General features: G+C 48.3%; 1 protein-coding gene across 4 annotated transcripts in view; it reads left to right on the forward strand.

The window, feature by feature from the left end:
* Positions 1 to 21,791, forward strand: part of ZDHHC14 (zDHHC palmitoyltransferase 14) — a 293,086-nt gene that overhangs the window by 261,981 nt on the left and 9,314 nt on the right. For all 4 annotated transcript variants that reach the window (XM_086708227.1, XM_086708228.1, XM_086708230.1 and 1 more), the window contains exons 6-8: positions 7,592 to 7,694; positions 8,809 to 8,918; positions 14,163 to 14,265. In XM_086708227.1, coding sequence (XP_086564353.1) covers positions 7,592 to 7,694; positions 8,809 to 8,918; positions 14,163 to 14,265 — 316 coding nt within the window. The remainder of the gene's footprint in view (positions 1 to 7,591; positions 7,695 to 8,808; positions 8,919 to 14,162; positions 14,266 to 21,791) is intronic.

Below are 21,791 nucleotides of genomic sequence, written 5' to 3' on the forward strand. Positions count from 1 at the left end.
ACACGCGCAGCACCTAAGAGTTGACCCCCCGGGAACCCCCACGTGAAGCTAGAGTAACCTCACGGTCCTCTGCAGTTCCTTGCATGAAAGGCGGAAAGAGGAACAGGTCATGAGCCTCCAGTGACAACATTGCAGCCTCAGAGGACATGGCACTGGTCACGCAGAGCCAGGAGAGCCATGTGGCCTCGCCTCCAGCTCACCAGCGGATCTGCAGGTGGAAGTCCCCACAGGGGTCCCCGCAGGAACAGGGCCACCGGGGCCAGCAGCATCCTCGAGGAGGAGCCAGAGAGGAGAAGCCCTGCGATCAACAGTCGTCACGATGAAACGGCATTAACATCCAATTAAAAGGATTACAGTCATTTTTAATCATGACTTATTGTTCGGCGCTCCCAAACGAAGAGTTTTCAGTGGTTGCTAAATCAAATGGTAATTGATTCTACGTGTGTGGAGGCTCTCGCCAGAAAGCCTTTTTATCCCCAATTTGCATTCATTTCGAGGCACGCTGTCTGAAAGGCACCGGCGGCCTAATGGGCACGGTTCTGTTTTAATGGAATTTGGTAGAAGGCTCGGATTTGGCTCAATGCCCTCAGAAAGGAGGGACACCGTACTGCCCGTTGGAAAATTAATGATGGCGGCACAGGCCTTTGCTAGACTCAGCTTACAGGGCCCTTCTGTCCCGATGTCTGTGGGTCCTCAGGGGGACCCCAGGAAATAGGTAGGACAGGTGTCCGTCGGTCCCTTACAGCTGAGCCTGCGCTGAAGGGTCAGATGAGCCCAATTTACACTCAGCCGTGTTGCCAGAACTGGAGCCCAGATCTCCTTACCGCCAGCCCCTCTCTCTGGGCAGGGAATTGACACTCTTTCCCACTGCCCCTAACCGGTCTGTCTGAGGGAGTGCGTGAAGAATAAGCATCGGATTATATCTCATGGGGTCACAAAGTGGGGGAGGAGGTTGTTGGGGTTTTTCTAAATCACTCAGGTACTGGAAGAACATAACTCTCGTAAAAAATTTCAAATAAGAACGTAAAAGAAGCACTGCTCTCCACCCTCTGTCGTTCTGTGGGAATCCTTGTCAATTTTCATGGGTCTTTCCAGACGGTATTCGAAGAGTTTGAATACGTATGTGTCTGTACACGGTTGCAGGGACTGTTTCTACCTAAGAAGGATCATTTTCTTTGTATTCTTCAGCGGTTTGATTTTTAGATGTTTCCTGAAGGTATTTCCATGTCAGCATATGGATCTATCTCATTTTTTTCCCAGCTGCTTTATAGAGTTTCAGAACACAATCTATACTATATTTTTCTGTTGATGAATACTTAGATTTCTTAATTGTTTTATTGCATAAAAAATGCGGTGGCGGGCCATCTTGCACGTATGTCTTTGTGCACGAGTGTTAGTGTTTCTCCAGAATTGACAACTAAATGTGGAATCACTGAAAGTTAAGCATATTTTTTAAATTTTTTTTTAACATTTATTTATTTTTGAGACAGAGAGAGACAGAGCATGAATGGGGGAGGGGCAGAGAGAGAGGGAGACACAGAATCGGAAGCAGGCTCCAGACTCTGGGCCATCAGCCCAGAGCCCGATGCGGGGCTCCAACTCACGGACCGTGAGATCGTGACCTGAGCTGAAGTCGGACACTTAACCGACTGAGCCACCCAGGCGCCCCAAGTTAAGCATATTTTTAAAAATTTTTTGAAGTTTATTTTTTGAGCGAGCGAGCATGAATGGGGGAGGGGCAAAAGGAGAGGGAGAGAGAGAATTCCAAGCAGGCTCTGTGACATCAGCACAGAGCCCCATGGGGGGCTCCAAACTCACGAACTGTAAGATCATGACCTGAGCCGAAATCGAGAGTCAGACACTTAACCAACTGAGCCACCCAGGTGCCCCTCCAAGCATATTTTTTAATTATTATTTATTTTTTTAAATTTTTGTTTAATGTTTATTTATTTTTGAGACAGAGAGAGACAGAGCATGAACGGGGGAGGGTCAGAGAGAGAGGGAGACACAGAGTCTGAAACAGGCTCCAGGCTCTGAGCTGTCAGCACAGAGCCCGACGCGGGGCTCAAACTCACAGACCGTGAGATCATGACCTGAGCCGAAGTCGGACGCTTAACCGACTGAGCCACCCAGGCGCCCCAATATTTATTTATTTTTGAGAGAGAGAGAGAGAGAGAGAGAGAGAAAGAGGAATGAGTGGGGGAGGGACAGAGAGAGGGGGAGAGAAGCAGGCTCGGCCATGTCAGCATAGAGCCTAATGCTGAGCTCGAACTCATGAACCATGAAATCATGACCTGAGCCAAAGTCGTCTGATGTTTAACCAACTGAGGCGCACACTGAGCCACCCAGGTGCCTGGAAAATTAAGCATCTTTTAAATGTTGACTGACATGCCACATTGTCCCCTAAAGAGATCGTACTGACTCGTTCTCCCGTTTCCCCACAACTTCATCCACATTGGATGTTACAGGTGCTGTGACTTTGGCCAATTTGATGGGGGGAAAATTCATTGGTTTAATTTCCATTTTCTGGATAATTATCAGCTTGTGCTTATTTTCGTTTTTGTTGACATTTTTTTTCATTACCACAATGTGCCAGCTCCTAATCTCTGTCCATTTTGTAATCAGGTTGTTTGTTGTTTTCCTGTTAACATGTTCTTTATTCTTAATAATAACCATTTAATATCTCTTGCCAATATTTTTCTCCCAACCTGTCACTTACCTTTTAAGTTGACTTTTTTAATACAAAAAAAAAAAAATGCTTAACTTTTAACAAAATCCATCTACAAATCAGATACTACATGGCTCCTAGCTTTTGTGTCTTATATCTGAACCCCAAAATTATGGGCATATGTCCTTTATTTCCCTCTAATACCTTTACATTTTATTTCTTCAGTTTGGCACGGTAATTTATCTGTAATCTACGTGTGTGTGTGTGTGTGTGTGTGTGTGTGTGTGTGGTGAGCTAAAGTTCTCACTTTGTTTTTCCCAAATGCTTAGTGAAGTGTCCCAGTGCTGTTCACTGTTCACTTCTGGCAGTTCTCAAACTTTTAGGTCTCAGGATTCCTTAACACTCTTAAACATTATTGAGGACTCAAGGAACTTTTGTTTAGGTAGATTATATATATTTCTAGAGGTCATGTTTGAAACTACAACTGAGAAATTTCTAAAACACAGAATGCACAAGCACTTTCCCTATTATGATGGGAGTGAGGCCCTTCCCAAAGCCTTCAGATGAAGCCCCTGAATGACAGAAGCGTTAGACTGGGAAGCAATGTCTTGGCATTGATTGGGAAATAGTTCTAACCTGGGGGTTTCCCTGAAAGGATCTCGGGGACCCCAAAGGCCCACGGGCCACACTTTGAGAGTCGCCAGTGTACTCTTTCACCCAAATTTGAAATGCCTTCTGTAGCCCTCGTGCCCACAGGTCTGTTTCAGACTCTGTGTTTTGTTTGCTAAAGGTGTCCTCCCATCCCCCAACCCAAGAGTTGGTTTTTTTTTCAAGTTTTCTTACCCATTCTTGCACGTTTTCTCTTCCTGACATTTTAGAGTCAGTTTTTAATTCCTTTTTAAAATTCCGGAATTTTGATTGGAATTACAGGGACTTCATAGATTAATTTGGGAGAACTGCACATCTTTATTTCCTGGTATAAAAGAATATGGGGAAAAGGATTTGAGAGACTGAAAGATGATGGTCACATGATCCACACCCAAGGGTCTCCGTGACTTTCCATTGTCAAAGTGTCTATCATGTAAATTACCAGCTTGACCCCTCTGGGCCTCATCTTCCTCCTTGTAAAATTAAGGGATTAAGATAAATCAGGACTTTTTAACTTGAGGTCCATGTGTATCTATGGAAAGGTGTCAGGAGAGTTTCTAAAACTCCTGAAATCAGAAGAAAAAAAATGTGCGTGCATTTTTTTTTTTCTGAGAAAAGAGTGGGAACTCAGAAAGGTTAGAAATCTTTGGTTCCATGATCTCTCACCTTTTACGATTTTCCAAACACTGAAATGCCCTCACCATTCTGTCCAAGTTCTTCCCTTGTGTCTGCAAGGCCTTCTCACCTCACTTACCTTCCCAAGGGCAAACAGATCCCTTAGGGCAGGAAGTGAGTCCCTCCCCCCTCTCCTGTCCTAAGCACAGGGCTGGCTGCACAGAAGGGCACCCAGCAGGCACTTCTGGGATCCCACGGAAACTCAGTGGAGGGCTGTTTGCCCATCAGCATTTTTCAAAGTCTTTTTCATTTCCACAGTCATCTCGTGAGTACCTCAAAGTGTGACATCTTGGGGTAGAACTTAAATTTAATGCCACACCCCTGGCCAAAAAAAGGGCTCACTGTCTTCTTGGGGGTTGGAGGGAGAAAGAGGCTGGCAGTAGTAACTGCTATCATTTTGAACCATCTCTGATACAGTAACACCCAACTGCTTATTAAATTGGCTCTTAGTCGAGTTGGTGTATTTCTTCCTCATTTCCTCTTTTAAAAATATCAGTAAATGGCTTTTGATACACTTATGAAAAATTTATATTAATCTTATTATGGCATAGATATTTTCAACATCTGGCTCTGGAGTCAGTGAGGGGATGTGTTGTTCAAATATTTGTTCCCCAGCCTGAGAGGGAATTTGGAGGGGGAGTGGTCTACTTAGGCTGCCAAAGGTTCACAAATCCCTGACAAAAAGAGGATCCCCGTCTTCCCCCGCAGGGGTTGTGGTCAGCCTAGAGCCACGGGAATGTCAGCAGGAATAGGAAAGGAACCAGCCCAGGGCTTTTCTCTTGTACTGGCACAGGCACACTTTCAGGGCTCCATTTCCAGCTCTGCTGTTTCTCAAGCAAAGTACTTACCTGCTTTCTGCCTCAGTTTCCCTGTTGGGTAAGTGGGAATCACACTTCACCCTGGGTCACTGAGGATTAAGTGAGTTAATCCATAGGAAGCCTTTGGAGTACTACCTGATGCCTAGCCAGAGACACCAGCCATTGTTAGGAATGACGATGAGGGTTCCTTAAGACATGCTGTGGGGGGCTCCACTGTGAGGGCCAAGGGAAAGAGGGCTGCGTCTTGCATTTTGCCTTGAATTCGTGTCATTTTGACACAGCTGTGAGCTAACAATCTGCTAATTATAAAATGTCTCTAAAGCGCATAAGATATTAATATAGAGATCTGCTAGTTTATTCTTGGACCTGTAAGCCTTTAAAATCCCATGTCCACTGGTAACAATGCCTCCTTTGGGGAGTAATAATTTTAAGTGGCATTGCAAAGGGAAGAGCCACCAGAAAATGGGCTGTGCCGCGTTAAATGCTGTGATCCTCCCTCACGTGGACATACCAGGTCTTATATGGTTCACGCATATGAATTTGTGTGTATTTTGACATCACCATCATTCTACCTGGACTGCAAACTTTTGGTGACACAGAAGCATTTCTGAGACGGAGGTCTGGCTCTTCGTGCGTTATTCAGCAAATAAATCTTTTGCTTTCATTCTTTATTCTCTTTCCTCCCCTGATCATTTCTTGCTTCCGTTTCACGTGTCCCTTCCTCTTTGATCTTTGTATCTCTTGTCTTTTCCTTCCAGCCGGTGGAGGTTCACTGCCAGTGTCACCCGCCTTTCCGCAACCCACTTCTCCTTGACTCAGTCTTCCCGCTGCTTACCTGCATCGTTTCCCCCGGGACTCCACTCCACCCACGTGGTTTGCCTCCCCAGTCTGCCCCCGGGGCGGGGGGATGGTCAGAAGAGGGGCACCTGTGAGCCTCACCTGTGAGAAGGCCGTTGAGAAGGAGACCATCCGTGTGTCCCCACGTGCACCTGAGGCCTCCCTTCTTAACCACTGGCCCACCTGAGAACTCTGGGGTTCCAAGGCAGATCCAGGTTGGGATCTGCTTCTCTGCATCTCTCTCTTACTCCACAGATCCTCCCTGCACGTCCGAACTCACCTGCTTTTCCATAATAACCACCTGGTTCTCCTCTTCTCAAGCGATGTAGCTACTCCTCCCTTTTTCCCGACTCCTGCCTCCACGAGGAACGGGCAGGGCCTACGTTGGGCAGCGTGTGTTGGCATCTGTCTGACTCTGGGTGCGCTGGGCTGTTTTCGTCTTAGCTAGCCGGCAGAGGTACATTCTTCTCCTCCTCAGATGTCCATTTAAGTTCAGGGTAGTGCTTTTCTGAAGGCTTGCGGTTTCTAGAAGCTTAAACCTTAGAAGAGCAGAGCATTCTTCTGCTTCTCCAAGAGCAGGGCCAGTGGTCTGTCCCGATGTTGAAAGTCAGTCGGTCAACAGGCAAGAGCCCATTCATTTCTCCCGTTTTGTATTTCACCCCACATGCCCGGACGGTGGTATTTGTTAATAATGGCATGGCAGATTATGGCGCTGCACTGAATACTGTATTCATTGCTCTGGTCTAAAGATGAATTATATCCAATCCTGAAAAAAAAAAGATCAATGGTGATGTATTACAGCGTGATCTCTGGCTTCTACCCTTGAGAGCATCAGGAAAGCCTGGTGTTTACTCTCTCCATCCTGTAACTTCTTGATGGGGGATGGATGGTGTATATTTAAACTCCCAGACCTGTGAGGAATATTTTTTCCCCAGAGAAACATCTATATCTTGTAAATAGAATTTTATAAACATTTGTGGAACAGAAAAATTCTCTAGTCCTTGGAAATTGCCACACTCTGGGTTGATTTATCTCATCTGTTGAAGAATACCACACTTTTTATCCTCTGGTTGTAGCACATTTTGTGGGGCTCGGGATGTGCCATCACTCAATGTCTGATTAAGCATCCACGTTTCCTAGTTGCCCATCAAATAGCTGAAAATAGCCTTAGGTGTTGGGGTGGGCTAAGGTGTTGGCAAAGAGTCCCCTAAGTAAAAATACCCCTCACCCTGACACCACTCTGAGAAATGCCCCTGCTGGTTCAGAAGCCCACCCATAGGTGGGGGCAGGCAGCCACCAGTGGGTGAAAGGATCATCCAGGCAGAGAGAAAGCCGTGAAGGTGAGCCCTGCCCAGGCTACAGTTGCCGGTGGCCGGCCCTGCTCACAATTGTCAACTACTGTTGTGTGACGGTTCACTCGGCTTCAACATCAGGTTGGGGGACAAACCTGTTGATGTGATAGTGCCCAGCGTTCAGAAGCTGAGATTAGAGTCTGAGACTGCAGTGATGTTCATGTTCAATGTCGCGTCCTTTCCTAGCAGGCCTGGGCCGCTGCCAACTCCGGCCAGCGTGCTTCCGGCTTTGCTGTCACAGTCATTGGCTGCACAGTGAGCCACAGGAAAAGGCCAAGGGCAGGTGGGGAGGAAATGTCCCCAGTCAGAGGAACTGTCCACCGTGAAACAGTAAACAGGTAATGTTCGGGGAGCCCACTGGTCGTTGACTGAGCACGATTGGGGTGAATCAGAAGGAGAGAAGGGCACAGTGCTGGACCTGAAGGGTCCCCCTCTGGTTAGGGACAAAGCTAGATAGATTCAGAGGCCTCAGTGAGCGTCTGTGGGGTTTCCCATCCGAATCTTACATCATCCTGGTTCCGCAGGCGCCTTGAGAACTTATCCCGCTTCCACCCCCCACCCCCACCCCGTTCTTCTCCTTGACCCCAGGCCACTGTGCTGGAGGCCGTGGTGTGCTTCTTCTCCGTCTGGTCTATCGTCGGCCTCTCGGGTTTCCACACATACCTGATCAGCTCCAACCAGACGACAAATGAAGATGTGAGTTCCCAGCGGTCTGGGGGGTGGGTGTGTGTGTCTGCGTCCAGAGGCGGGGGGGGGGGGACAGGAGAGAGGAGCTCAGGGGCCAAGGCCTTGCACATATTCCATTCCAGGTATGAGCCTCTGGGAGCAAACAATGTGCAGGGGGAGCATTTTCCTAGGGTCTCCATGATTTCCAGCGGGGAATCTCCAACCTCTCTTACCTTCTGACCACATCAGTTAGATACTAAGGTCAGCTGAGAGACCCCCATCTCCAAACTCTGAGGGAGGGGCTTATTGTCTATTCCTTCCGCTTCAGTAGTTTTGTGAGCAACCTGTCATACCTCCTCTGGAGGAGAGACCACGTCCAGCTGATATCTCAGGGTGGATGAATCTGCCTTTCACGTTTAACACTTTTGGAGGGGACTGCCCCCACCCAGAATTTAACTTTTTGTCCAGGATTATCTGCCTTTACTGAATGCAGATGGAGAGGAGGTATAAAAACAGAAAACATAATGTTGGAAATGTTCTTCATAAGCCTGGTCCTCTTTGCTCCGAATATTTAGACTCTGACAGAAGTGTCTGTTAGTACAGGAATTAAATGTCTCAGAATCAGTCAGGTTGCCTTAAAGGCTTGGGAAAATCAGCACCGAGGAGATACATGAGTTAAGAGAATTGTAATCGAGTTATTTGTATTTGGCAACTATGAATATTAGAATCTGTGGGCTTATTTTGGTAACATCGTGAGGCTGAATTCAGACTATAAGTGGGTAGTTACGGGAGCCGTGTTAACTCTTTCGGCTGCCATTTGTTTAATTACTGGTTAGCACGCCAACTGTATGAAACAAATCTCCGCTGGCTTATGCGAGCTGACCTTTGGGCACCGTGTTGTGGGAACAAGAGATTATTGTCCCCAAAGAATGTTACTTTCTCCCTAGTCTGACCTGCTGTCTGGGGATATCTCCAAGTTTGAGGTAAATGCCAGTTTTCCTTGAGAAAAGTCTCTCGGTTTTCTCCCTGTGAAGAAATGAGTAAAGATGGTTTACGTTCTTGATGAGTTTCTCGTGACCCCATTCGCCTAAAGTGTGGCATCAATATGAAGGATGTTGTATCATTCGCCGTCCTTTTCTTTCAGATTAAAGGATCTTGGTCAAATAAAAGAGGTAAAGAAAATTACAATCCCTACAGCTACGGAAATATCTTTACAAATTGCTGTGTTGCCCTGTGTGGGCCCATCTCTCCAAGGTAAGAGTCAGAAAGGATCGCGTTCTCTAACAGAGCTCGGGAAAGCCAACAGCACAGGCCTCCGGCACAGGCCTCACGAGCTGGAGACCTGGCCACAAAACCCACTGTCACCTTTGGTCACACCCCTTATATGACCGCTGCTCAGTGGTCTGCTCTGTGTCAGGGAGACACGGCCTTAGTGAAGTGGAGATACGGCTGTCTCTTGTGTTGTTCCTGCCCTCTTTTTGGTTCTTTCACTGAATTTGTGTCAAGGTCGGGGAAAATCTCCTAAGGATCCAAACAGGAAAACTGAGGCACGTGACTCCAATTAAGTACTGAGTCATCTTGAGCATCTGTGACAAGCAGAGAGCTGTGGTCAGCTTAGTAGGGGGACCGGGACACAATGTGGGAAGCAGTTAGAAAACCTGTAGAAGGAGGTGCTAAGAGCTGAGTCATACAGGATGTACATGCTAAAATAGCTCAACAGGACAGAGCGGACTGGGCTGAAGCAGCGTGTATTATGGCAATGGCAACATGACCACACTGACCATGGCAGTGGCTGACACTGAATAGTGTTAGGTCTGCTCTAGGTGCTTTATATGTATCAGCCTCTATTCATTGTTTTACGTTTTTTTTTTTTAATAATTTTTTAAGTTTATTTTTTTTTGAGAGACAGAGAGACACAGAGAGAAAGGAGGTGTGTGTGCACAAGTCGGAGAGGGGCAGAGAGACGGGGAGAGAATCCCAAGCAGGCTCTGCACTGTTAGCACAGAGCCCAATGCGGGGCTCGAACTCACGAGATCATGGCCTGAGCGGAAATCCAGAGTCAGATGCTTAACCGACTGGGCCACCCAGGCACCCCTGTATCAGCTTTTAACACCTCCCTCTGTGCCTGTGAGTTAAGGCAGTATTATGCCCCTTTTTTGTGGATGAGGAAACTGGCACAGAGAGGTAAAGTAAGGTGCCAAGTTCACACAGCTAGTAAACTCTGCCTCATCGGGACCCAAACCCAGGCATCTGGTGTCAGAACCGGGGTGTGTGCGGAATGGCACTTGCGAGCGCCCCCCCCCAACCCCGCCCCAGGCAGGATTACGTGAGTACAAAATGCAGTCGACTCCTGCTTATTGGTGAGCTACATCATGCAGAGCATTTCCAACAGAGTAACCTATCATCCACCATATTTCTTAAGCAAGTACTCCGAGTCTCTAGAATGAGCTTCCAAACCTTTATTACTTCCTCCCTTGTGGCTTCTAAATGTATAAATGGAGAGGTTCCACAAAAAGCCATGGGGACTGTCTCCGAGGCAGCCCCACTGTGCACTTGGACCTCCATGGCCAGTCATTGCCGACATGTGCTAATGGAATGCAAACTTAATTTTTATTATCAGCCTCAGTGAAATATCATTAGGAAAGTAAGGGTGTTGCCCTCCCCAGAAACAAAATCCAAGCACATATTCTGAGGCCACGTATTGGTACTGGGTTATGTTACTGGTACTACTGGGTAATTAGAAATTGGTTGTTTTCTGGGGGCGCCTGGGTGGCTCAGTTGGTTGGACATCAGACTTCGACTCAGGTCATGATCTCACGGTTTGTGAGTTGGAGCCCCCATGTCAGACTCTGTGCTGACAGCTCGGAGCCTGGAGCCTGCTTCAGATTCTGCGTCTCCCTCTCTCTCTGCTCTTTCCCCATTCACACTCTGTCTCTCTCTGTCTGAAAAATAAATGAACGTTCAAAAAAAATGTAAGAAATTGGTTGTTTTCTAGAAACGAGAAAGTTGTGAGCCTAGTGTGCCATACTCCTGCTGAACTGGGGGCCCCCCAGAAGCCCCTGGCCTGCTCCTCAGAGGCTTCCTCTGAGGAGGGGCTGCACGAAGGGGCAGCCAAGGACTCTGGATGGGGGGCCACCTTGGGCTGGGGAGTCAGGCATGCCTGGGAGGGTGCTAGCCTCTCTCCAAGACAACTCCAGACCCACCCAGGCATCTCTCTTGGAGCTCTGTAGGCCAGAAAATCCCTCAGGAAATTCTTGGTTTTTCACAATTTAGCTTTGTTTCCTACTGGCGTGTATTTATTTGTGGAGAGTGGAGTAGGCCAGCAGCCAGGGCTAGGGCCCTTGGAGGAGCATAAGAGGCCAGGGGAACTGAATAGGCCTCCTTCCCTAAATCTAAAATACACATCTGAATCCATGAAAAGAATTTAAAAGTCTCACATTTTGAACAAATCTCTTTTCTTGTTCCCCATTTGGTGCTGCTTTGTTTTGTTTAGAGAACAAATCTTGTCACACCAAACTTCTTTCTTCCATAACTGGATAAAATTTCCTACTGTGGCTGAGTTGGGGCTGTATTCTTTCCAAAACCCAAGTCCCTCTGGATGGGGCATTTCTCAAGGACAACCTCCCCTCACCACGTGGTGAACTGCTCACAGGTTTGCACAGGGAAGATGGGCTGCTGGCCTCTCCCACTGCACCCACAGGCTCCCCCACCCTGGGCAGATGCAATGGGGGGATAGTGCCTGGCTTTGTTCTTCCCTCCTGTCACCTTCTTTGCCCCTTCTCTCTCTGCCCTACCTCACTCACCCTTGTGCCCATTAGAGGGCCAGAGCCTTCCCTGGACATCCCAGCCAAGCCTGTCCATCAGGGACTAAGAACCAGTGACATGCCCAGCATCGTGTGCCTGAGTTTCTCTAAAATGTTCTTAAATGGCATAATGATGTGCTCATAAGAGTGTTTTTGTGGGGCTCCTGGCTGGCTCAGTCAGTTAAACATCTGACTCTTGATTTCAGCTCAGGTCATGATCTCACAGTTGTGGGATCGAGCCCTGCATCAGGCTCCACGCTGAGCCTGGAGCCTGCTTGGGATTCTCTCTCTCACTTCCTCTGCCCCTTTCCCTCACTCATGTTCTGTCTCCCTCTCTCTCTCTCTAAAAAAGAAAGGAAGGAAGGAAGGAAGGAAGGAAGGAAGGAAGGAAGGAAGGAAGGGAAAGAAAGCAAAACAAGAGTGTGTTCATGTTTCCCACTGAGAGCTGTGAGCCATGAGGGCAAAGACCCACATTCAGTTCCCTGCATGGGTCCCAGAGGTGTGCATGGCAGCAGGGTAGGAATGGCCACATTTGGGGGTAGGGGGTCCTCATACAAGTCTGGCAGAAGGAATGGAAAGTTGGAAAGAAAGACCACTCCCAAGGTGTGGTCAGGGTCAGGCCCTGCAGGCCAGGGCTAAGGGTCAACCTGTGGTTGACACGTTTAATAGAATGGCAAGTCTACATAGTCCAAAAGGGGCTGTGACAGAGGGTGGGGTGCAGTTTCCATGGGAAACCCAGGAGGGCTTCCCAGAGGAGGGGGCCTAAGTTGTCATCTATTCTAACAGATGAGGAGCAATTGGGGGACGGGAACTAAGGGAAAACAGAAAGGGGAGCAGCATGTGCAAAGGCCCTGAGGTGAGGGGAGAGCCTGTAGGAGAAGGAACTAAAGGAACTCGTGTGTAGGAGTGAGGGAACTACAGAGGGCAAAGCAAGAGGTAAGGCCAGGGGAGCACATCCAGATTAGGAGGGGCTCCTGGGCCATTGTGAGGACTAAAATGAGACTTGGGGCAGACTGTCACAGTCTGGGGGCATGTGGCTGGTCCATTAAACAGGCCTAACACAGAGGATGAAGGCTGAGAAGAGGTTTGTTTTGTCCTCCCTGCTGCCCTTTCAGACTCTTTTGATGACCTAGTTCTTCTTTTTTTTTTTTTTTTTTGCTCCTGAATGAATTCCCCTGTAAGTCCCTTAGTTTCTCCTGTCACTTAAAAAAAAAAAAGGACTCAGGGCACTTTCATTTCCTTGAGAATCATATTGTTTCAGTGAACGGAAACTCCGGAGTTCATAGAAAAGCAACACTTTCCACCCCTTCATCCCTACCCAGGTTGGGGTTTCAGGGGATCTTTTGGAAAGACCGTTCCCCCCAACTCCACGCTGGTTCTCTCCCAGGGGATCTGCGTCTGGCCTCAGCCTCGCCCCGCCTCCCTTGTGTGTGTCTTCAGGAGGGTACAGGTGTCTGCCAGTCCGCGGCACCCTTCTTTGCTTTTTACCCCTTTGACCTTCTGTGCCCTGGCAGGGGGTCACAAACTTGGTCTGAGCTGCACGGGGCTCCAGCACCTCTTTTTGAAAGATGGAGCTTCTTGTTGCCTATTGGTTTTTCTAAACCTCTGGGGATCCAACAGAAACTGAAGCAGACAAGAGTCCCATTCCAAGATCTTATCACAAGTATTTTTTTAATGCCTTGTTATTGTGTTGTCCGAACACCTGAAGGTAGAGGTTGCCATAACTCCTGTCTTCTGCGGGCCTGGCAAGTAGCAGGGCGACCTCACGGACCAGCCCTCCGCCCTCAGGAGTGGGGAATGTACGTGAGCACATTGGATGCACCAGCAGCATTTCCGACGAGTGTGGCCCGAGCCCCAGATGGTGGGGGCCGCACCAGGAGCACCCACTTATTGGCTGCACCTCCTCTTGCCCTTTGTAGTTCTGCCCTTAGACTCGAGGTCAGCTGCCAGGCAGAGGGGAGTGTGTAAAATCACGACGCCACCAGGCGACAAGTGGTATGTGCCCCTAGAGGAGTCACACGCAGGTCCCAGAGAATCCGGAGAAGGGGCAAAAGCAAAGGCTGGGGGCTTTTGAACCTGGCCGTGAAGAACGGACAGCGGGGTGGAAGGGAGAGTGACTTGGGGCAAGAGAAACCAGAGCCCGAACGAAAGGCGCAGGTGGCAAAGCCCAGAGAGGCGGGGCGGGGCCTTCTGTTCCTGCGCATGCGCTGGTGCTGGCGCAGGCGCACGCGCACGGTGTCCCAAAGAGCTAGGCGTGCTGCGCTTGCAGAGAGAGGGCGTGGGTTGAGACCGGGCGGAAAGTGGGGACAAGTCCTCCGAGGCCTGGAGTGTTCGCAGGTGAAGGAGCGCGCCCCCCTCCCTCGAGCAGCGCCAGCGGGCGTAGAGACATTATCAGGATGGGGGGCAGTTAGACGGGGCCCCAGTGGCCATGATGGCCGGGGTTGGGAGGACAGGGTGGGAGGGGGTGGGAGTCTGTAGCTGGTGGCAGGGAACAGACGCTACAGACATTTGTCAAAGGCAGAGGTGACAGAATTTGGTACTGACTGTACCTGAAGGTGAGTCAGGGTGTATTCCCAGGTGCGTGCAGTGGCGCCCCACACAGAAAGAGGGAGCCCCGCATGGAAATTAAAATAGTATTGATGAGTCTTTGGCTTTTTATTCACTCTCTTCCTCCGTATTGCTTTTTCTCTCGTAGCCTGATTGACAGAAGAGGATACATCCAGCCTGACACACCGCAGCCAGCCGCACCCTCCAATGGCATTGCCGCCTACGGAGCCACGCAGTCACAGAGCGACATGGTAGGGGCCGCCTGCAGCCGGGCCCAGAGCTCCCTGCAGAGGCTTCTTTTCTGCTTCTGTATTCACTAACCCAGTAACAGACCAAGCACACCTAGAAACCTTCCGGGAACACCCATTTACTGAAAGGCTCAGACGAGGGAACAGAAGCGTTAAATTAAGGCAATACCCAACAAAGGATTATAGCCCCTGAGTGGTTGGTTTGCTCTGGGTTGTGTAAGGGGAAGTCCACATGCAAAAGGTCTTCCAGAAACAGCTTGTGGCACCATGTGGTGGAAAGCCCCCTTACACAGAACCAGGATGTCTCGGGGGGTCGGGGGGAAGGGGTGAGATACAAGTGCTCCAAACTGGCCTGGCTGGCTGGCTGGCTGGTCCCTTTTTGTCCCTTTGCCTCAATATGTGCTCACCTCCCCACCCCCTCTTTAAGTGTACAATAGGTGGCCACTTCTCCCCACTTTCAGCGGTGACCTTAGCTCAGTCATGCATATCTCAGTACACTAAATCAGACAAGGTGTTCTTGATTCACGGCCAAAACTGAGCTAGTGCCTCTCCAAGAGGTCTCATAGGGGTCCTGTGAGGTATGGAACGGCATGCTTGGTTTCCGGACTGCAGGTTGGAGACTTGGGACAGGGGCAAGAGTCCCTCTGTGGGTACCCGAAAGCTCAGCCAGGCCCGGCTCCGACCATCCATCCCTTAAAACTCCTTAGGCGTCTGGAAGACAATGGCTTCACTTTATCTGGAACAGATTTCCCTAAAGAAGTTCCATGTTTCTGAAAGGGACCCAGTCTGTGGCCACCCAGGAGCTGTTTGTTCTTTGTAGAAGGGAATCACCCACAAGAGAGTTTCCATAACAAACAAGTCAAAGATCCGCCTTCTGGAGTGGACTGGGAAAATGACAGCCTCCTGGGCACTTTGTTTCTGCTTTTGAAGAAGGGCAAGGTGAAAGCCCACAGTCTCAAGACTGTCTCTGTAAGCATTCAGGGCTAAGGGAACACGCTTAATGCCAGCAACCCTGTAGCTGTGTTTATGACCCTGGAACTAGGCTCCAGCCCCCAGCAGAAGCTTGCTGGGACTAACTTGTTGGTAGTGGTGGTGTCTAATTTGTGCTGTGGTGCTTTGCTTCGCTAATAGAGCACCTCCTTTAAAGGAAAGTACATGTGTGTCACAGTCCTTGCCACTCTACTCTGAAAGTGGTCACAGGACATCTTGTTCTGTCCCCGCTCACCCACATAAGTGACCTTTAAGGGCCACCCCCTTATTTTTCAGAGGACGAAAATGAGAGAGAAAGGAGAGAGGCAAACAGGAGATTACATTTATTTAGCACTGACTGTGTTCAAACACTTGATGATCAGAATCTTGTTTAATCCAAACCAACAATGGCAACTGGGCATGCCTGTCTCTTGCTTTTCTTTTTAAGCTAGGAGAAGCAGATCATCTCTGCCCAAGGGTACACAGCCACTAATTTGTGGATACAAACCAGTCTGATGACTCTAATGCCCACGTTCACTTCCAACGCTTCCTCCTTCAAGTGAACAGGCACTAAAGACCGCCGTGTCCGTGCTCAGTAGTCTTTCTCAGCCACTTACAGGTGCACAACAAATGTCCTGGAACAAATTCTGACCACGGCATCCACTGATCACTTCTGTGGTGTGTGCGCATGTTTTCACATTGTGTATATGACCTCTCATTAGTTCAGTAACCCTTCCTGAGTCCCTACTGTGTTGAGGACTCAACTGTGGTAGGGATGCAAGGTCTGTGGAGTGCAGTCCCTCTGCCCTCAAGGAGGCAGTGTCCGGGGACAAGACACAAACGCATACGGAAAGGAGGTAGTAGGGACCTGCACTAGGGGGCACCACTGACGGCAGTGGTCCTTACCAAAACCAACGAACTTACGTTAGTTTTACCCTGTGACTCCCATGGTACTGATCCCACCTTTCAGTGCACTTTCACTAGATTTAAAAAGTAAGCAAGGCTACCTTCAGGATGTTGACACTATTAAGCCACTTTATGTTAAGATGAGATGAGGGCATAATTTATTAATTCCACACGTTTATTGAGTACCTACTATGTGCCTCTATGAGAGCCAGAGAGGGCAGGTTTAACAAGGGACACAGGGAGGTCTTTTCATTCCGTACGGTTAATCAGATTCCTCAAACTGCTCTTGTGCCCTCTGGAGTCTATTCTAAGTAGACCACACCATAACCCCAGTTAAGGGCATATCCCCGAGGGAACTGGCCTGGCAGGAATGGTTATGGTGCCACTGCCTATTCCTATGGGAAGGCCACCTCCCAAGTAACCAGTGACCCTGAGGCACTGGGCTTGATGCCATACGGATTGTTTATAGAGGACACTTCCAAGATGAAGAAGAAGCTTGTAACGGTGAAGCAGTTGCCGTTGCTAAGCCCTTATCATTCAATCCAAAGCCTCTGGCTTGAACTCTTAGGAAGCATGAGGATATTAAAAACCTAGGGCTCCTTGCCCTTATGTTCTCCCCTCTATCTGGAGATGAGCCACAAGTGTGGGCAGCTGCATATGACGTCCACATGCCCTAAGTGCCAGTCAGATCGGGGACTCGGGAAGAGCTCTGACGTACAGCAAGTCCTGTCAGTCCCGACCACAGGAGCCGTGGCATCCTGAGTCTGGGGAGGGACTGACTGAGGACCTGTGACCCTCAGGGACCTGCCAAGGCTGACTGCACCCCGACTTCATGCCACCTGTACCTTGCTCACCCACGTGGAGGTAGAAGACACCATGTCCCCCAGCACCACCCAGCCACCAGCACACACAGAGGGGCAGAATTTCATTCGTTTCTTTGTCCAGCCATACACAGATCTTTCCTGAAGAGCTAGTGGGACAGCACGCTGAAAGTGCCACGGGATAGAAAGGAATGACCAAGGCACAGATCGTCCCCCGGGCGCCTTCCAGTACAGTAACACTCCAGCTGCCACAACCCTAATGCCATCTGTGCCCCTAAGTTCAGATTCATGACATTTTGCTTACACTTTCTGGACCAGCGTCTCCCCCTGCCTCCCATGGACTCCACAGTAGAGAAGCTGTGCATCACTGAGTCCCATGGCCCACCCTGTCCCCGTCAGAGACAAAATCTAAAAATCCTGGCATGTCCACTCCAGATTTGGTCAATAGCACAGTCGTGGAGACTGGTCCCTGGGCCAAGGTGTTCCAGCAGTGGTAAAAAGTGTGCAGAGACGTCTCTTTCACATGGGAGGCACTTCACAGTCAAGCACCAGGCTTTCAAGAGGCCTTTCTTACCTCATTTTGAAGAGCAGATGAGGGGGCGCCTGGATGGCTCAGTCGGTTGAGCGACCGACGTCGGCTCAGGTCATGATCTCACAGCTCGTGAGTTCGAGCCCCGCGTCGGGCTCTGTGCTGACAGCTCAGAGCCTGGAACCTGCTTCAGATTCTGTGTCTCCCTCTCTCTCTGCCCCTAACCCACTTGCATTCCATCTCTGTCTCTCTCAAAAATAAATAAACGTTAAAAAATTTTTTTAAAAAAATGAGCAGATGGGGATTAACTGTGCAAAGAGCCAGACTTCTTACACTTTCTAGATGAGTGACCTTGACAAGTTGCCTAACCTCTCTCTGCCTCAGTGTTTTCATCCATAAAATGGGAACATATCGATATCCTTACCTTGTAGGATTTCTGTGGGGATTAAGTGAGCTAATGCATGTAAAGCACTTAAAACCTTGCCTAGCACAAAGTAAGAATTATATTTAAGTATTACTGTATTATTATTATTATTATCATCATCATCTCCCTGATACCCATGGTGACAAGATCAGCCAGGTCAGTTTCATCCACTCTGAGCTACTGGGCAGCGATGGACATGATTCAGGTGAAGGAAAGAGCTTGGGTGGGAAGCGGGAGTGAGAGCTTCAGTCCTGGCTCCCACCAGTTATCTCCCTGACTACTAGCAACTCCCCCTACCTCTGTGGCCCTCAGTTTTCCCCAGCTGCAAAATGGGAGCTGGGACTAATTTGTCCCCGAAGCCCCAACCAGCTCAAAGCTCTCTGTGAGTCTCTGATTTTTGCAGCTTGACAGATAGGTCAGAAGAGCAGAGAACAACTTCTCAGTCCCCATACACAGGAGAGGGAGCCAGCTCCCCCTGGAAGAGGGTAAATGCTGTGACCCTTGGTTCCTCCTGCGCCTCCCACCCGCCCTGATGCAGACTGGAGACCCCGCACTTGGCACGGGAATGGGGGATGTGCTGCAGTCTGGACTTCATACCAAACCTCCCCTTCTCATTTGTCTCCTGTTTCTCAAATTTCTAGGATAAACCCCACTTAGCCCTGGCGTATAATCTCTTTTATATGTTTCTGGATTTGGTTTGCTAGTGTTTTGTTGAGGATGTTTACATCTATGTTCATAAAAGATTTTGGTCTGCAGTTTCCTTTTCTTTGAGTATTTTTGTTGCTCGTATCAGGGTTAATAATAGCTTCATAGACTGAATTGAAAAGTATTTCTTCTTCTTTTTGGAAGAGTTGCTGAAGAACTGGGATTCTTTTTAAAAGATCTGGTAGAATTCACTGGTAAAGCCATGTGGTCCCAAGCTTTTCTTTGTGGCTAGTTTTTTGATTACTAATTCACTCACTACCTATTACAGGTCCATTCAGATTTTCTATTTCTTCTTGAGTCAGTTTCAATAGTATGTGTCTTTCTAGGAGTTTATTTCATGAGGTTGCCTAATTTGTTGCCATTGTCTCTTTGGTCATACATCATTATTGTTTATTATGGAAATAGGTGAAAGGAGGAAAAATTAAGCCTGAAAAAGTAAAAGCAAATAGAAAATGAGAGTAATTTGCAGAAGTGAAGGGAGAAGGAAGAAGTAGCCCAGGACCATGGTGAGAGTGAAGGAACATGTGGGGTGAGCCCTGAAGGGGGAAATGGGTGTTTTGTGTTTCTCAAGTGCTGTGAAATGCACGTTACTCCCCCAGAGGAGAGAGCTGGGAGACTCTAGCAAAGTGACATCAGCGGGGGCTGCAGGCCCCGTGCCGTTTGCTTTGCTTTCTCCTACTTTGAGTAAAGCCAGGACCAAGAGAAATGTACGTATCAAGCAGTTTCCAGGAATTGTCAAAATCTGGAGCTAAAATATTTCAAGATTGACAATAAACTAATTCTCTGAGGCAAACAGTAACATTTCTTCCTTTCCTTCGACTTGCTTAGTCTGCCTATAACAGACATCCCGACCCTCACTACACACTGAGCCGACACATCAGAACCAGCAGTGCCTGGCAAGAAGGAACCTGAAACCCTTCAGGTTTTCTAGTGTCTGATACAGCAGTGGACACCCAGGAACTCACCTTTTGCTCTTTTGGAAACATGCATAATCACTAAGAGCAATTTGTCCACAAGCAATCCATCATCTTCCTTTTCATCTATTTCATTTATTGGATATAATTAGAGCTCACGGTCAATTAAAAAAAAAAAAAGTTCTGGTGTTCCAGTCCCCAATCAATCAGACAAATGTGAAAACTGGCTTTAAATCCCTTAAAGTTGAATTCGTCAGAATCACAAGGTAAATTTCAGGCAGTTCTAAAAATGGAACCAAGTTTATTTGGTAGAGAATTATACTGTGTTTATCACTTTTTGCAATTGGCAGAGTGTGGACAATATTGAAACTGTTATTGCAAGGATCATCTCATTTAATGCCAACAACAACCTGCAAAATACTCCCGTTTTACAAAGCATGAAATGGAGGCTTTAGAATAACGACTGGCTTGCTCAAAGTCACACAGCCAGTGGTTCAAGACCTGGCTGCTTTCCACTCATTCAACTTCAAAAGCCCTCAAATTGGTGTCAGCTGAATGTCTTCAGATCTGGCCCTTACATCTGGCAGCTAAGTTTACCACAATCCAGTGGGCCTCAGCCGTGGATGCACTTTAGAATCACAATGCTGATATCTTGAGCCCAATGAAGTCAGAATCCCCTGGAGGTGATTTAATCATCAGCTAGCATTGAAAAACATCCCCATAGTCTTCAGATTCTCCTGAACTCTCTACAAGCTTGGGTTAAAAGGAATGATTTTTGAGCCATATTTTGCTTTAACACCAAGAAAATTTTTTCTTGAAAAACCTTACGTCAATTTGACTCAACTAAGACATGATCTGTTCAGAAAATATTCATATTCAGGTGCATGGAGGATTTCAACAATGTGCCAGCAAACGAGAGGTTGGGGAGTCATAGAAGTCCAAAAACAAGTGCTTGGGTTTCAGGCAAAGCTTCCTGGAGGAGATGACGTCTGAGCCAAATATTAAAGTATTGATTACAATGAATAGCCACCCAGAGGTGGGAGAGATGCTCCATGCAGAGCACAGAGGCCCAGGCTTACATGGGGTGGACTCGTGTGCATTTGCGGGACCAAGAGGACTGAGTTACAGGGTGTGGGTTGCAAAGCAGGCAGGAGGGGAAGCATGTGAAGAGCCTTGGGTGCCTTAAAACCAGCATGGATTTTGTTCTATAACGTGGCAGGAGCCACTGCAGAGACTCAGTTCAGTGAGCAATACCATTAGATTTTCACGTGGGGTTAATGGAGCCCGAGAAGTTCTTTGGGGCACAGAGGGAGGCGTGTTAGTATGGAGACAGGGAAAACAGAAGGAGACCCTCACAGTAAGCCTAGCGGATAGCAGGATAGCAGAAGTGGTTCAGAAAAGAGGCAGCAAGTCTGGGATTTGGAGATGGTCACAGTGGAGGTCTGGAGTCAAGAAGCCAGGGATGGTCCCCGCCTTTCAGCTTAGTGATAAGGTGATCATATAAGTCGCCAGAAGGAAACACAGGAAGAGGGGCAGGTCAGGGGGAAGCTGATTGTGGCATGTGTGTGCCCATAGGTAGCTGGGGGTGGTGGGGTGGTGCCCTGCAGGTAGCTGGGAAAGCCTAAAGAAGGTTTGCTTCCCTGTACTTAGGAAAGAATGACATGGTTTGTAGAAATTCACTTTGAAATAGTAGAGATGTGAGTCAGTTTTGTTAGTTATCCTAGAAGTATCAGTCGATCTGGCATTTTTTAAAAAACCGTGAGTTCATGTTTGTCATCTGAGATATTAACCCAATTTCATCTCTCATGCTGGAAGATTATTATTTTAAATCAACATTTATCACTTCTCAGTCTTTTGGCTAAGATCAAGTGAAAATCAATATTTATTATCTTTTCCTAAATTTCTCTCCCCTGACCCCTGTGAGCTCTGCCCTCACCAAGTCAAATCAAGTCTCTTGGTCTAGTTGGATACTAGTGAGGATGATAGAATAAAGCCGTAAGACAGTCAAAGAGAAAGCTTTGCAAATGGACCGATTTAAGTACTCAACGCAGCGGGGAAAGGTAGGGTGAGAGCTCAGTGTGGCATCACGGCCCCTGGGCTTGCGTTTGCCGGTCCTGACACTGGGGGCTGCAGCATCATGGGCAAGTCCCTTAATCCCAAGAGCCTCCAGTTCCTAAACCATGAAGTAAGAAGGGGTGAGTGGTGACCGCCTTCCTGGATGGTGGTTGGAACTGAGACCCCTTTCTGTCCCACCCTCCCAG

Source organism: Puma concolor, chromosome B2, assembly GCF_028749965.1.
Source record: "Puma concolor isolate L17-30 chromosome B2, mPumCon1.1.hap2, whole genome shotgun sequence".
Taxonomy (NCBI): Eukaryota; Metazoa; Chordata; class Mammalia; order Carnivora; family Felidae; genus Puma; species Puma concolor.